The sequence below is a fragment of the Rhincodon typus genome, chromosome 3, assembly GCF_021869965.1.
Source record: "Rhincodon typus isolate 14 chromosome 3, sRhiTyp1.1, whole genome shotgun sequence".
Taxonomy (NCBI): domain Eukaryota; kingdom Metazoa; phylum Chordata; class Chondrichthyes; order Orectolobiformes; family Rhincodontidae; genus Rhincodon; species Rhincodon typus.
The window spans coordinates 86,176,086-86,192,523 of NC_063334.1; the positions used below are offsets into that span (position 1 = coordinate 86,176,086).

At 39.8% G+C, this 16,438-nt stretch overlaps 1 protein-coding gene across 1 annotated transcript; it reads left to right on the forward strand.

Moving 5' to 3' along the window:
- The first annotated feature begins 220 nt into the window (after positions 1–220).
- Positions 221–16,438, forward strand: lysmd3 (LysM, putative peptidoglycan-binding, domain containing 3). The gene is made up of 3 exons (XM_020510807.2): positions 221–472; positions 3,877–4,146; positions 14,857–16,438. The coding sequence occupies exons 2-3, from the start codon at positions 3,883–3,885 to the stop codon at positions 15,499–15,501; spliced, it is 909 nt and encodes a 302-aa protein (XP_020366396.1). The 5' UTR covers positions 221–472; positions 3,877–3,882; the 3' UTR covers positions 15,502–16,438.

The following is a 16,438-nucleotide window of genomic DNA, read 5'->3' on the forward strand; positions in this document are numbered from 1 at the left end:
CTAAAGTCTAAATATCCCCAATCCCAATATTTTAACAACCCCAATCCCAACGTCTAAATATCCCCAATCCTAATATTTTAACAATCCCAATCCCACCGTCTAAATATCCCCGATCTCAATATTTTAACAAACCCAATCCCAACATCTAAATATCCCCAATCCCAACGTCTAAATATCCCCAATCCCAATGTCTAAATATCCCCAATCCCAGTCCCAGTCGCAAACACTGACTTCACGCTTTCACCCTCGCGAGATCACACGGTTTGGCTGATCTGGCAGTTTGAGGAACATCAAAGTTCGGAGAGAGAGGGAGTGAGAGGAGAGCGGGTATTTTTAGAGTCAGTCCGAGTAGAGAGCCCGGCCTCGGGCTGGGGGACTGCCCGCCGACAACACGGCGATGCCTGGCTCCTTCCGCCATCACCCGGCGACGTGGCTCGGCTCGGTGAAAACATGAAGCCGGGAGAGCGGACAGGTGAGTCCCTGGCGTCAGGCCGCTCCTTCAGGAATCAGCAGCTACCGCCCGGGGACCCGAGAGAGAGTCCAAACCAACCCCATCCACTATCACCCCGGACCCGAGAGAGAGCCCAAACCAACACCTTCCACCCCCTCCCCGCCAGGACCCGAGAGAGAGCCCAAACCAACACCTTCCACCCCCTCCCTGCCAGGACCCGAGAGAGAGCCCAAACCAACCCCATCCACCATCACCACGGACCCGAGAGAGAGTCCAAACCAACCCCATCCACTGTCACCACGGACCCGAGAGAGAGCCCAAACCAACCCCTTCCACCCCCCCCCCCCCCCCCAGGACCCGAGAGAGAGCCCCAAACTCCCCAGGGGTGGGGGGCCGAGGGGACAGCGGCTGTCACTGTTGAACAGTTGTGAGGGAAGCTAATAGGAGCCGTAGGTTGATGAGAGCTCTCGATGTGATGGGATACATCCTCTGATATTCAAAGGAGTAGATATACCGAGATAGTGGATAGTGCTGTGGTAATCTTCCAGCTGTGAGGAGAAACTGACTCGGTTGGGTTTGTTTTGTTTTGTTTGGAGTACAGGAGGCTGGGGGGAGGGGAATCTCATTGAGGTTTGCAAAATTACCAGAGGCGCACGCAGTCGATCCTGAGAATTTTTTCCCTATGGCAGGCCTAAGACCAAAGGGCATAAGTTTAATTCTTGTTTTCACCCAGAGGATGGTAGATCTATGGAATGTGCTGCCCAAGAAGTTAGTGGAGACCGCTACTCTGGTAACATTTAAGAAGCATTGGGATGAGCAACTTAAAATGCTAGTGCACACTAGGATTTGGACCGAGTACAGGTAAATGGATTAGTGTAGTTTGGTGTCTATTGGTTGGCATAGACATGTTGGGCTGATGGACCTGTTTCTCTGCTGCATGGTTCTATGAGTCTTTGACTCTAAGAATCTTCTAAATCTGGAAAAAGCCCAGAGGACTGAAAAGCTATCGGTGGAACACACATTCAAAATGATAGGGAAACAAAGTAAACTGTAGGCAGTTAGCTCAAAACCTGTTATTGGGGAAATGTTAGTTTCTATTGTAAAAGATGTAATAGCAGAGCATTTAGAAACACAAAATATAATCAAGCAGAGCGATCATGGCTTCATGAAGAGGAAATGACACCTGACAAACTTATTAAGAGTTCTTTTGAGGTGGTAACAAGTAGGATAGATAAAGAGGAACCAGTGGGTACCAAAGATTTGGATTTCCAAAAAGTGTTTGATAAGGCACAGCTCATAATGCTATTTAATAACATAAATGGTGTTTGAAGTAATATATTAGCATGATTAGAGGATTGACTAATTGTCAGTAGACAATTGGGTTAAGGGGTGCATTTTCAGGATGGCAGCCTGTAACTGATGACGTGCAGCAGGTCTGGCAGCATCTGTGAAGAGCAATCAAGTGACCCTTCCTCAGAACGCAACCTGAAACGTTAACGTTGATTGCTGTTCACAGATACTGCCAGAATTGTTGAGCTTTTCCAGCAATTTCTGTTTTTGTTTCTGATTTACAGCATTTGCAGTTCGTTTGGTTTTTAACAAGGATCAGTGTTGGGCCCCCAATTATTTACAATATAGTAACAACTTGCATATAAATTTAACAGGCAAAAAAGAAAGCAAATGGAATTTTGTTCTTTATATCAAAAAGAATGGAGTATAAAAATGAGGAAGTCTTGTTAAAACTGTCTTAGACAGTCCAGGTAAGATTCATTAGGTTGATCCCAGATATGGAGGGATTAGCTTATGAATTCCAAGACCAGAGGGCATAACCTTAGAGTAAGGAGTCACCCAGTTAGAACAGAGATGAGGAAGAATTTCTTCTGAATGTAGTAGAAATATGGAATTTTTCACTGCAGTGTTGTTAAGTATGTTCAAGACGGCGATGAACAAATTTTTAATGAGTAGGTGAATCAAAGATTATGGTGAAAGTCAGGAAAGTGGAGTTGAGGTTTGTGAGATCTACCATGATTTCATCGGAGGACAAAGCATATGTGATCAGTCTAATGGGCTACTTCTGTTTCTATGTCTTATTGTCTTTTGCCCGGTGGGCTGGGTCTTTGGATGTTCATGGTAAGGTCAGAGACTGACCTCTCCCCAAGGAAGATCTTAATATTTCAATATGGCGCTATATTAGAGTGACAACCAGTAAGTAAGATGAACAAGATTTGCAACCAAAAACTGAGAGGAGAGACATATGTTGTATGCTTAATTTCCAAATGGTGCAGTTTCATTGACTAATAAGTAATGTACAGTGCTTTGGAGATAATCTGGACATTAAAAGTATCATGCTAGCACAACCATAACAAAGTCAAACAGCTTCTCTGGTTTTATATCTGGAGGTATGGATTAGAAAAATAAAAGTTTGATATTGCACTTGTCGATAAACCTAGTTGTAACTGTATTTCAAGATTTTTTGTTCACATAGCTTTTAAGCAGCGGATTTAGGGAAATGTAAGTAAACATTGATGTGGTATAAAGTAGGAAACCATTTCATTTATCACTGAGATGGTAACCTCCAGGAGTTTGGCTCTGGTTCCTTTTCATTTCTTTACATTTGTGTACATCCTGGGTCATTAGTTCCATTCTATTAACTTTTCCGGATCCTAACCGTTTGTTTGAACTCAAAATACTATTATACACAAAAATGTATTAACGATTCTAACTGGCATTGCCTAAGTGGTAACCTGTATTTTAAAATATTTGTGTCGTAGAGTCATAGAGTTGTACAGCACGGAAACAGACCCTTCAATCTAACTCGTCCATGCCAACCAGAAATCCCTAAATTAATCTCGTCCCATTTGCCAGCATTTGGCCCATATCCCTCTTCAACCCTTCGTATTCATGTACCCATCCAAATGCCTTTTAAATGTTGTTATTGTATCAGCCTCTACCACTTCCTCTGGCAGCTCATTGCACACATTCATCACCCTCTGCATGAAAAAGTTGCCCTTTAGATCCCTTTTAAATCTTTCCCCTCTTACATTAAACCTATGCCATCTAGTTTTGGACTCCCCTATCGTGGAGAAGACCCTAGCTATTCACCTATCTCTATGTTTAGTCATTGAAAACAGAGCCAATCAGATTTTATCACTTTCTTTCTATAGACGTAGCTAGACCTGCTGAGTTCCTCCAGCACTTCCTGTTGTTTCAGACTTCCAGCATCTGCAGTTCTTTATTTTTAGATTTCATCTCTTGTTTGAGTTGTTCTTAGCCAGCAGAGCAGTTGGATTCCACATATAACGTCAGCATCCCTGAATCAGAAGGCAAAGGATTTACTGGCCTTCCTCATGCTCGTTCACTTCTTAAAATAGTTGCTTACTTTTGTTACTGCAGTATTAGACTAATTAAATTAAATTTCTTTACAGTTGACCATGGCAGGGAGAAGTCAAACTCGTTTCTTGCCGGCTACCATTCAGCCTGCACTAGGAGGCAATGTTTACGTGTTTGCAAGTGGCACACCTTCAGAAAATGAACTTTCAGAAGAGGATGCAGAATGTTTTGAGCTGAGACCAAGAGGAAAGGAAAAAATACGAAGAACAACATCTAAAGATCGGTTGGATGATATTGTGTATTTGTTCCGGGAAATTCAAGAGGGCGACACCTTGAATGCACTTGCTTTGCAATACTGTTGTACTGTAAGTGATGATTTCAGCCATAATGTAAAGGATTATTAGAAGAAGAGGCGGAAGGAATGGTACTAAAATCTATAGGTAGAAAATAGGTTTGAAAGTATAGATGTGGAAGTAAAGGCACAGAACACTGGTGTTAAACTGTACTGCAAAGTAATGTGTTAATGTAGCAGAACCAAAACTGAAGGGAAAGCAAGAGTTGAGTACAACAAAGATTCTTTTGTAGAAAATTCATTCTAGTGGCTGTACAATGTGGCTGACTTAAGTGCAGAGCACTTCTTGATGATTCCAACTGCCAAAGTAAATTAGATTCGCAGTTTAGGGTGGAAGTGCTGAAATGGGTTCTAATGTTGAGTATTGCAATGCAGTGTTTTTATATTTTACAAACTATCATACATTTCACTGTGTTGTTGGGACTACTACTTTAAGAAGTAAAAACCAGAAAATTTTTATCTTTCCAAGACCAAATCGATGCCTCAAAATATAGGTAAGCTTTGTGTGGATCCACTGTATAAACTACTTCTTGGTTCTTTAAAAATACCTTAACAGGATAATTTGAAGAAGACTAAATAAAGTTTTACGTTTTTGTTCCATTAACCTTTCAAAATGTTCATGTAGGGATAAGTTAGAATTAGATGTTTTCAGTTCGAAGCTTGGCATACTTGTTAACTTTACAGGATCACAATATACTTCAGCACAGAAGGCCCCATCATGTGTGATTGATAGTGTTAGTTTCACATCCACATGATTTAATTTTGTTTAGTAGTATAGAGCCTCAGTGTTGCTGAGAAAGACACATTTCATCAAAACTTTTCATCTTGCAGTGATCAGAACAATTTGCAAGATATCAATGTTATGGAAAAAACAACATTTGTACTGTGTGAGAGGAAAGTGTTGATTGATTGTTAAGTGGACTCAGATTGGGAGAGTTGTTGCCATGGAGAATGCATCAATTAGGTGATAACTTAAAGTTAACTGCCAAGCTTTGTCTAAATCTTGAGTGAGGCAGTTTGACTTTGGCCCAGGTATTTCCCTGAGAAATGAACAACAGAATGGCTGTCGCCCATTTTGTTGAGTTGAAACAAGCGCACTGTGTACAATTTGTTTTCATTGACAAAAAAAAGGGTACTGTGCAGTAATATATGAAGCTTCCATTATGAGCAAGTATGTCATATTGTGAGCTTGACTGACAATCCTAAATTGATTGTTATTGTAATTCTTTGTGCATTCTGGATTATTTTGCAAATGTTGCCCATTTGCAGAATTACTTCTAATGCTCAATGATGTTTTAAGCTTGATAAATGTAGCCTGGTTGGTGAGAGTTTGCTTATTGCAAACCTCCAAATGATGTCCTGTTTGATACAAAGTACCAATCTTTCAGTGAAAAATCTAGTAGTGAAATTCATGTACAACGATTACTCAGATGGGCCAATGGGCTGAGGGATAGATAAATTTAGATAAATGTGAAAAGATGCATTTTGGTATGGCAAACTTGTACAGTTAATGGTAGGGTGCTGGGGAGTGTTGATGAACAAAGAGACCTGGGCTGCAGTTGCTTATACCTTGAAAGTGGAGTCGGAGGTAGACGGTGGTGAAGAAGGCATTTGGCACATCTGCCTTCATAGCTAAGAACATTGAGTATTGAATTTGGAATGTCATATTACGGCTAAACAGGACATTGGTGAGGCCAGTTTCAGAATACTGAGTACTATTCTAGTTGCACTGTATAGGAACGATGCTTTTAAACCTGAGAGGGTACCGAAAAGATTTACAAGGATGTTGCTGGGACTGGAAGATTTGAGTTATAGGGAGAGGCTGAATAGGCTGGGTCGTTTTGCCCTGGAGCATTGGAGGCTGAGGTGTGACCTTATAGAAGTTTATAAAGTCATGAGGGCCATGGTGAGGGTGAGTAGCCAAGGTCTTTTTCTTAAGGTGGTGAGAGGGCAAAGGTTTAAGGTGAGAGGGGAAAGATTTAAAAAGGACTTGAGCGTTAAATTTTTCATGCAGAGGGTAGTGCATGCATGGAACAAGCTGTGAGAGAAAATGGTGGGGGCCGGTACAGTTACAATGTTTAAAAGGCATCTGGATGGCTATATAAATAGGAAGGATTTAGAAGGATATGGGTCAAATGCTGGAAAATGGGACCAGGTCACATTGGACTATCTGGTCGGCACAGGCAAGTTGGACCGAAGGGTCTCTTTCTGGTGCTGTATGACTATTTGTTTGGTAGGCAGAATACCATTTTTGCTTGACAGTTCCTTCCTTTTAGTAGCAAACACCACTTGTGTTCCCCCTACATAGTAGCAGCATGAAGCAGCTAGCCTCACCCGTTAGTCAAATGATTGAGATGCCTTATGCTTCTGGGGAAATCTGACGTAGACTCGGTACTTTTCAGCACCAGAAGTGATGGCTTTAGGCCTGTTCCTTAACTGAGAAATGATATGAATATCCAAACAAGGACCAGGAGTAAGCCACAAACAAAACCAGAAATTACTGGAAAAGCTCAGCAGGTCTTGCAGTATCTGTGGGGAGAACTGGGGAATGGTCACTTGACCTGAAACATTAACTCTGATTTCTCTCCAGATGCTGCCAGAGCTACTGAACTTTTCCAACTGTTTCTGATTTCCAGCATCTGCAATTCTTTTGTTTTTTTCCAGGAATAAGCCAGTCAGCTTTCTAGACTGCTCTGCCATTAAATAAACAATGGCTGGTCTGATTGTAACCTCTCATTGAAATTCCTGCCCACACTGATAAAACTTTCACCTACTTGCTGAACTAAAATTTATCTACCTCAGTCTTAAAATTATTAACGGACTGTGCCTCCACTGCATTTTCAGGAAGAAAGTTCAAAAGACTCATTAATTCAGAGAGAAAACTTTTTGCCTAATCTTTGTTTTAAATGGACTACTTCTTATTTTTACACAGTGACCCCCTAGTTCTAGCTTCTCATATAAGAGAAAGCATCCTCTCCACATCTACCCTGTTAAACCTCTTTCAGCATGTTATCAGCCATTTGATACAGTGCCACACAACAGACTTGTGGTGGAAGTTATAGGGCATGCTATAGAAGGGTCACGGACAATGTGAATATAAAATTGGCTGTGTGATAGAAAACAGAGCATGATAGTTAACTGATATTTTTTGGGCTGGAGGAAGATTCGTAGTGGAGTTTCCCAGGGTTCTGTATTGGAACATGAGCTTCACCTGATATATGTTAATGATCTGGATCTCAGTGTGCAAGGGACAGTTTCAATGTTTGCAGATGACACAAAACTTGGAAGAATTGTAAACTGTGATGAGGGCAGTGTGGAACTCCGGTAGGAATTGGTAGAGTAGGTGGATGGGTGGCAGATGAAGTTCAATTCAGAGAAGTGTGAAGTGATGCATTTTGGTAGGAAGAACATTGAAAGGCAATATGAAATAGGAGATCCATTTCTAAAGGGATGCAGGAATGGAGAGACCTGGGTGAGTATGTGCACAGATCTTTGAAGGTGGCAGGACAGGTGGAGAGTGTACTTAATACAGCATACGGTTTCCTCAGCTTCATTAATAGAGGTATAGAGTACAAGAGCAAAGAGATATGTTGAAATGTATAAGCCCTCAGCTTGTATTAGACCTCACTTGGACTATTGTGTACAGTTGTGGATGCCACACTATAAGAAAGGTATGAATGCATTGGACACAGTTCAGAAGCAATTTACAAGAATAGTTCCGGGAATGAGAAACTTCAGATACAGGATGGATTGAAGAGTTGGGACTGTTCTTCCCAGAGAGAAGGAGGATCTGAGGAGGTTTGGTACAGATTTTCAAAATCAGAAGATGACTAGATTGAGCAGATAGTGAGAAACTGTTCTCATTCATAAAAGGAACAAGGAAAAGGCATAGATTTAAACTGATATGCAAAAAAAGCAAGGGTGTTGAGAAAATTTTTTCTCACGCTGCGAGTATTTAGGGTATGGAATGCATGGCCTGGAAATGTGGTGGAGGCAAGTTCAGTTGAGACATTCAAAATGGCTTTCAATGACTATTTGGATAGGAATAATGTGCAAGCGTATGAAGAAAAATCAGGAGATTGGCAGTATGTAATGATGCTTGTTTAAAGAGCCAGTGCTGGCATAATGGGCCAAATGGCCCCTTTTGTGTTGTAACAATTCTGTGGTTGTGTTTCAATCATGTCACATCTTCCTCTTCTAAACTTCAGTTTATTCAAGCTGAACATGTCCAACCTTTCCTGTGAAGACACCCTGCATATTTCAGGTATTATTAGTCTGGTAAATCTTCATTGAGCTGCTTGCAACACATTTACATCCTTCCTTTCTTAAAGTGACCAATACTTTGCACAGTACAACAGTTGTAGACTCCCTCGTATCCTGTATAACTGAAGTGTAACCTACTTTGGTATTCAGTTCTCATCACGATAAGTTATAACATTTTATTACCTTTCCTAAGTACATGCATTCAAACCTTTTGTGATTCATAAACTGAGACACCCAAGATCCCGCTGCATCTCATCATTCTGCAGTCTCTCATCATTAGATTATTTTTTTTCTTCTTTCTGCAAAAATAGACAATTCCACCTTTTCCCACAATATTCTTGGCTTGGTAGATCTTTGTCCACTCACTATAGCCTCCTCTTCATAATTTTCTACCTATCTTTATATCATCACCAAATTTGGCGTCCAATCCTTCCGTCACTTCATCTAAGTCACCTATATAAATTGTAAACAGTTGCAGTCTCTGCGCTGATTTCTATGGCACACCAATCGCTACATCTTGACAACCTGAAGAAGGCATTTTTATGCCAACATTTTATTTCCTGTTAGTCAGCCAATCTTCTGTCCATATGAATATACCACTCCCAACACTGAACTTTATTGTCTGCAATTACCTCTGATGAGGCATTTTCTCAAAAGACTTTTGGAAATCTAGATAAAGTATAAACAGCAGTTTCCCTTTATCCGCAGCCTTAAAAAAAACTACAATAGATTCGTCAAACACAGTTTCCATTTCAGAAAACCACATCGACTCCACCTGATTGCCTTGTATTTATCAAACTAATCTGCTGTAACTTATTATTCAATAACTTCAAGATTTGATCAGGGTAGTTATTATTCAATGGAATGATAGCTAGCCCACTTCCCTGGTATGTTTCCAGTGATGTAGATATGTTTGTTATTTCTGAATTCATTGCTACATCTAAGAATTTCCTTACAGGTCTTAATAGGCTATACCCTGCACTCAAATTCACATTTTAAATAGAGCAGCCAAATTAGCTCCCTTTTCTTGATGTCCCAGTTGAGAAATTGGTCGGTTGGGGCGTTCTCCACTACTGTCTTTCGCAGGCCTACTTTCTCTGGTCAATATTTGCATTTGGATTGCAACAATTCAATGTGCTACAAGGTTGACTTTATCATCAATGTCATAAATAAGGCTTGAGCAATTTATTCATCGTGCAAGCTCGATGCTGAAATAGGGTTGTGTCAAAAAGCATATTCCTACACCTTTTAGATTTTGCAAGAGCCGAGGTACTGATCAATGCCTAGCACTCCATTCTTGCAAAACTCAAACATAGTGATTCTGTGATTGGATAGCTTTCAGTAAAGAGTCCAGAATATGCCAAAAAATTACACTGGTAACCAATTCAGGTTTGTCAGTTAGGCTTGCAATGTGAGTGTACTCAAAAGTTACACAATACACAAGACTATATTCTTTTTATACAGAAAGAACGTAGTGTTTCTGTTTCAATTCAACAAAATAGTTGACAGCTGTTGTTTGGTTCATTCCTCAGGACAATACCTTGACCAATCAGAGTCCATCTGCCTAGTTTAAAGTTAAAGAAAGATTAGCAGTTAACTGTGAGTCATCATCTAACTGATGCATTTTCTATGGAATTCCATTTACTACTCAGAGTCCACTTGTCAACCAATCAGCATCCTCTTATACAATGTAAATGTTGTTTTCCCTTTGCATTGGTATTCTTCTGAATTATGCTGATTGTTGTATGATGAAAAGCTTTGACATAACATGTCCTTTTTTAGGGATACTTTTTAATGCAATGATGTTTCCTTGCTTTTTCTCATTCCCATTAATGTTTTGTTTCTACAGGTATATATCTCCATTGCTCTTGGGTATCAAAAGTCCTTCAGCTTCAGTAGCCAGCTTTGGTTTTTTGCTTTCAAAATCTTGTTTTTTTTTGTTAACAGTTCTTTTGATGGGATGCATTCAGTGGGCTACTCCAGCACTCCTCACTTTCCTGCCCTTTGTCCTACTATCTATCTATCTGTTCTTCTATCCTATTGTAATTTCTTAAATTTACACAAGGACTCTACCCTCATAGTTCTCTGTGGTAAGGAGTTCCAAAAACAATCAACCCTCTGAGAGAGGAAAATCCTCACCTCATCCTTAAATTGGTGCCCCATTATACTGAGATTAAGCCCTCCAGTCCTAGACAGTCCCATGAGGGAAAACATCCTTTCTGCATTTAGTGTGTCAAACTCTAAGATTCCTACATGTCTCAATATGATCTCCTCTCATTGTGCTAAACTCCAGTGAGTAGAGTCGCAACCTGTTAAATCTTTTCTCACAAGTCCCAATTTGTTCAGCCTCTCATTTCAGGGTCTAATCTGATGAACTTTGGTAGTACTGACTCCAATGCAAGTATATCCTTCCTTCAATATTGCATTAACCACAATTAAATATTCAAATTAATCTTTCAAACCAGATCTCCCTTCCGTTGAAAACATGCTAACTTGTTCTAATCATACTAAGACTTCCTAAATCGCAGATCCCAGCACACTCCTGATGTCAGACTAACTAGCCTGTTGTTCCCAGTTTTCCTCTCCCTCCTTTCTTAAACAGAAGTGATTTTTTTTTATTCTTTCTCAGAATGTTGGCACAGCTGGCTGGGCTAGCATTTATTGCCCATTCCTAATTTCCTTGAAATGGTGGTGAGCTGCCTTCTTGAACCACAGTAGTCCATTTAGTGAAGGTAGACCCACAATGCTCATTGAGAGGGAGTTACGAGATTTTCATCAAGTCAGGAGGATAAATGGCTGGGAGATGAACTTGCAGGTGGTTGTGTTCCTACTTCTCTGCTGCTCTTGTCCTTTAGATGGTAGTGGTTGTGGCTTTGGAAGATGCATTTTAAGGAGTATTGGTGAATTTCTGCGGTGCATCTTATAGACAGTATGCTCTGCTGCTATTGAGCATTGGTGATGGAGGGAGTGAATCTTTGTGGATGTGATGCCAATGGGCTGCTTTGTTCTGAATGGTGTCAAACCTATGACTCATCCTCAGGCAAGTGAGAAATATTCAATCACACTCCTGACTTATTTATTGTAGATGGAAGATAGTCTTTTGGGATTGAGGATGTGAGTTACTTGCTGCAGGATTCCTAGCTTCTGACCGATAGTGAGGAAGGTTGTCAAAGGATACAGCACGATATAGATTAGTTAGAGAGTTGGGTGGAGAAATGGCAGATGGAGTTTAATCTGGACAAGTGTGAGGTGATGCAAGAGGAAAGTGTACAATAAATGGCAGGACCCTTGCGCACATTGATAAATGAAGGGATCTTGGGGTTGCAAGTTCATAGTTCCCTGAAAGTGGCAACACAAGTGGATAAGGTGGTTAAGATAACATATGGCATGCTTACCTTCATCAGGTGGGGCCTTGAGTATAAAAAGTGGCAAGTCATGTTGCAGTTTTATAAAACTTTAGTTAGGCATGTATTTAGTTTGGAGTGTATTCGGTATAAGGAGTGGTGGGACAAACTTGGACTGTTTTCACTAGCACATCATAGATTGACAGAAGTAATATAAAATTATGAGATGTATGGATAGAGTGGACAGTTGGAGTCTTTTTCCCAGGGTAGAAATGTCAAATACCAGGGGGCATAGGTTTAAGGTGAAAGGGGAACGGTTTAATGGAGATGTGCACAGAAGATTTTTTACAGAGGGTAGTAGGTGCCTCGAATGTGCACCCAGGGTAAATGGTAGAAGTAAAGACAATACCAACGTTTAAGTGGCATTTAAATAGATAAATGAACACTCAGGGAATAGAGAGATACAAGCAATATGCAGGCAGCTGGCATTAGTTTAGAATGGCATTACGGTCAATGCAGACATGATGGGCTAAAGGACCTGTTTCTGTGCTACTGTTCTCTATTCTATGAGTGACCTCTAACATGAAGAACCATCTTACTTTGTGCCAGCTATAACTTTAACCAGTGGAGAGTTTTTCCCCTGATCCCCTGATTCCCATTGATTCCAGTTGTGCTAGAGTTTGTTGATGCCATTCTCAGTCAAATGTGGACTTGATATCAAGGGCGGTCACTCTTATCTCACCTTTGGAATTCAGTTCTTTTCTACATATTTGTACCAAGGCTATATGAGATCAGGTGTTGAGTGACCTTGGTGGAAACCAAAAAAAAGGCTGTGATATTGGTGGCAAAGGAGTAATAGATATGAAAATAGGTGCAATCTTTTCACAGTTAACATTTACTTCGTCTTTAGTTCTGGGCATGTCGCCATCTGTTCTACTTGCTCCTCCTCCTGTCTCTGTCACCAGCATTAAAAAAAACATCATTTTCCAGCTCCTTTCAGTTCTGAAAAAGTCATATTGGACTTGAAACATTAACTCTGTTTCTCTCTCCATGGATGCTGCCAGACACACTGGGATTGTCCAGCACTTTTTGTTGAATTTCAATTTTCTACATTATCGGATAGATGCCAGTGTCATAGCTGTATTGGAGCAGCTTGCCTAGGAATACAGCAAGTTCTAGAGTACACTTCTTCAGTACTATTGCCAGATGTTGTTAGGGTCCAAAGTCTTTACAATATTCAAGTGTCTTCAGCTGTTTCTTGATATCATATAGAATGCTTGTACTATTTGGTACACAAGTCATCCTACTTTGTAGCTTCTCCAAGGTTTACATCCCATTTTTAGGTATACCTACTGCTGTTCCTTGGATCCCCTCCTGCACAACTCATTGAAGGAGTGTTGATCGCCTGGCTTGATGATGATGATAGAGTGGGGGAATATATTGGGACATGAGGTGACAGCTTGTGGTTGAACACTGTTCTGCTGATGGCCGACAGTACTTCATGGATGTCTAGTCTTAAGTTATTCGATTGGTTTGAAATCTATCCCATTTAACATTGTGATGATGCACACACAACAACAGAGAATATCCTTAATGTGAGAATGGGACTTGGTCTCCAGAAGGACTATATGATGGTCACCCTTACCATTCTGACATGGACGGATGCACTTGCAGCAGGCAGTGAAGATCCTCACAAAAACAAAAACTTCTTCCCTCTTTTCAGTTTCCTCATTACCTGTCGCAAACCAAGTCTAGCAGCAATGAGCTCTAGGACTCTACCAGGTTGGTCATTAGTAGTGCTGCCAAACTGCTGTTGGTAATGGACATTGACATCCACAACCCACAGTACATTCTGTGCCCTTGCCATCTTCAATGCTGCCTCCAACACAGAAAAGTACTGATTCATCAATTGGAACGGGGCAGTACAGAGTCATCAGCAGGTGGTTTTCTCACCCATGTTTGACCTGATGCGTGAAACTTCATTGATTCCGAACACAATGTCGAGGGCTCTCAGAGCAACTTTCTTCTGACTTTATACCACTGTTCTGCCACCTCTGTTGGGTCTATGCTGCTGGTGAGACAGGACTTATCCAGGGATAATGGTAGCGATATTTCTGGTACCTACATCAATTCCAAGTGATCTATCCAGTTTGATTCCTTTTTATTTGAGCATTTGTCAGCAGTTGATATAACATTGTTGCTTACTATGCTTTTTTAGAGGGCAGTTAAGAGTTTTTTGGTTTTCAAACTCTTTGCTGGTTTTTAAAACACTCCCAATCTTCGGACTTGCTACTAGTTTTTACCATATTATCAGCCTGTTTTAATCTAATATGATCTTTAACCTTCCTAGTGACCCACAGATGAATTTTTGAGTTTTGATTTTCATTGGAACTGCTTTTTTTGAACACTTAATTCTTTCTTAAATTGTTTCTAAAGTTTATTCACTGCCAAATGTTTTAGTCTCAATTAGCCTTAGCTTGTTCTGCCCTGTTACAGTAATTAGACTTTTTAAAGTTATGACTCATGTTTGTGACTGGAGTACATGGGTCACTGTGCATAGTACCACTAACCTGGTAATTTCTGCTTATTTTAGAATGAGCTTTTCACTGGAAGTAACTCACTATAAACTCAGTTTCTTCTTGCTCCATTTTCTGAAATTGCGTGCCACCCTGTTGCTCCCTGTGCCCCTTCACTCATTCAACAATATACTCAACAATATACCCAACTACCTCCCAGAAGTCCCTAATTCTTAAGTCAAAAAATCAATTTCAACAAACCACACTGTCTCAAAAAGATTTTACATTCTGACTGATGTCATAATCAAAACAATGGAAGAGATTTTTATTTTTCCATTAGGAATGCAAAGTAGAAAAGCCTGGGATTACGAACTGAATCTAGAGGTCCAGGAAAATAGTGGGAGGTCAAAATGCAGGCACAGAACGGATGAGATTGGGATACAGTTTGAGGCAGCTACCAGCTTTGGCATTAGAATTGTAATCTGATTGATGTCATGCATTTATTGATGGTAACGAGAAATATAGGTGCACCATGCAAAGCTTTCAGAAAGAACAACGTGAGTACAATTTTTCTTGCTAAACATGAAATTTAATTTTCAGGTTGCAGATATCAAGAGAATTAATAATCTGATCAAAGACCAAGACTTTTTTGCTCTCAGATCTGTAAAGATTCCTGTGAAAAAGATCACTTTACTCGGTGACACGTACAGTCCAGCCAAATCAAGACTAGTTCCACGTCCTGCCTTGGAAGCTAATGCACAGTTTCAGGAATCCAATACGGGTGAAGATTGCTCTTCAAATGAAAACGCTGATAACTTTCTCCGTGAGGTTGATAAAGATATAGAAAGAATAGTGAAGTCAAATGATACCACAAAGGAGCATTTAAATGAGGTTGTTTCAGCTTTATCTACACAACCATTTTATCAAGCAGCAGATCGAAAAATATTACCACGGAAAGATCCGCATTATGGAGCTGACTGGGGCATGCGCTGGTGGAATGCAGTGATGATAATGTTGGTAGTTGGAATTATTACACCTGTGTTTTATCTACTCTACTATGAAGTCCTTGTAAAGGTCGAGACAAGCCATCATTCTACTGTGGAATCAACAAACCTACCTGTTACCCAGCCTTCACAGCAAGAGCCAAAGTATAGCTATGGAATTAATTCTGTGGAAAGGACAAAAATGGCCTCAGATGAGGCCCTTGAGCAAGTGAATTCTAATGTTCATGTGACTGTCACCTGACCACAAACATCTAGTGCACAGCATTGTGTGCAGTGCAAACATAAAACAATTATGTTCAAAAGTGTCTGGGGAAGTTGCATCATGCTAGAAATGTCATATATTCAACTCAAGAAGAGAAGCATTAAGACTTGCCTTCCAATGTTATGGGAAATAATAATATAAAGGTAACTGACAAAATTAATTTCATGTGAGAAGAATTTTTGCCTGGGTCAGTTGATAACATATAGCATCTATAATTGAACTTGGATTAATATTTTAGTCCGAAACAACATCTTTGTTGTTTCTTAATAAATGTCTTCCTTTCCTAATTAGCTTTTGTAAAATATATTTCTAATTTTGTTGTGAACAAGATTTCTTTTGTGGTCCAGTTATTTTCAAGAGTGAAAACACAACAGTTATTGAACTGCAATTCTGTCAAGCATTAATATGTAAGATAAAGGAACAAACTTTAAGCAGTTTCAAAAATGATGCCCCTTTCTTAAAGCAGCTCAATGATATTAGGTGCAACCACGCAGTTACTACTTTTCTTTTTAAATGTATAAATAATAGCACATTCCGAATGTCACAACACAAAAGTCTTAATCTCACCCATTCATATAAAGGAATTTTGTTGCCTGAGATTAATAGTTTTAATATAAAAATGTATTTATTGACTGTTAAATTACCATAGTTGAGAGCATGCAGATATTTAGTGTTGAACGATTCAAAGTTAGTGTTGTGTGTAGCAGTTATTCTGTAATTAAACTGGAGATTATAACTGTGAACAAAAGATCAAATGGATCTAAATTGTTGACATTATAAATGAAAATGTGGCTGTTTAAAAAAAATGAACTTCCAGCATTTACACCGGTTGTATTTTCTTAAAGCTTTGTAACAGAATCTATTCTTTTGGAATTTATCATAAAATTTAGAATAAAAATTGAAAAATTGAAACACA

Excerpts from the sequence above, each read along its gene's own strand:
- lysmd3 (XM_020510807.2), top strand. The coding sequence starts at position 3,883 with ATGGCAGGGAGAAGTCAAACTCGTTTCTTGCCGGCTACCATTCAGCCT. Across the intron at positions 4,147-14,856 it reads CTTTGCAATACTGTTGTACT|GTTGCAGATATCAAGAGAAT; the intron begins GTAAGTGATGAT and ends TTTAATTTTCAG.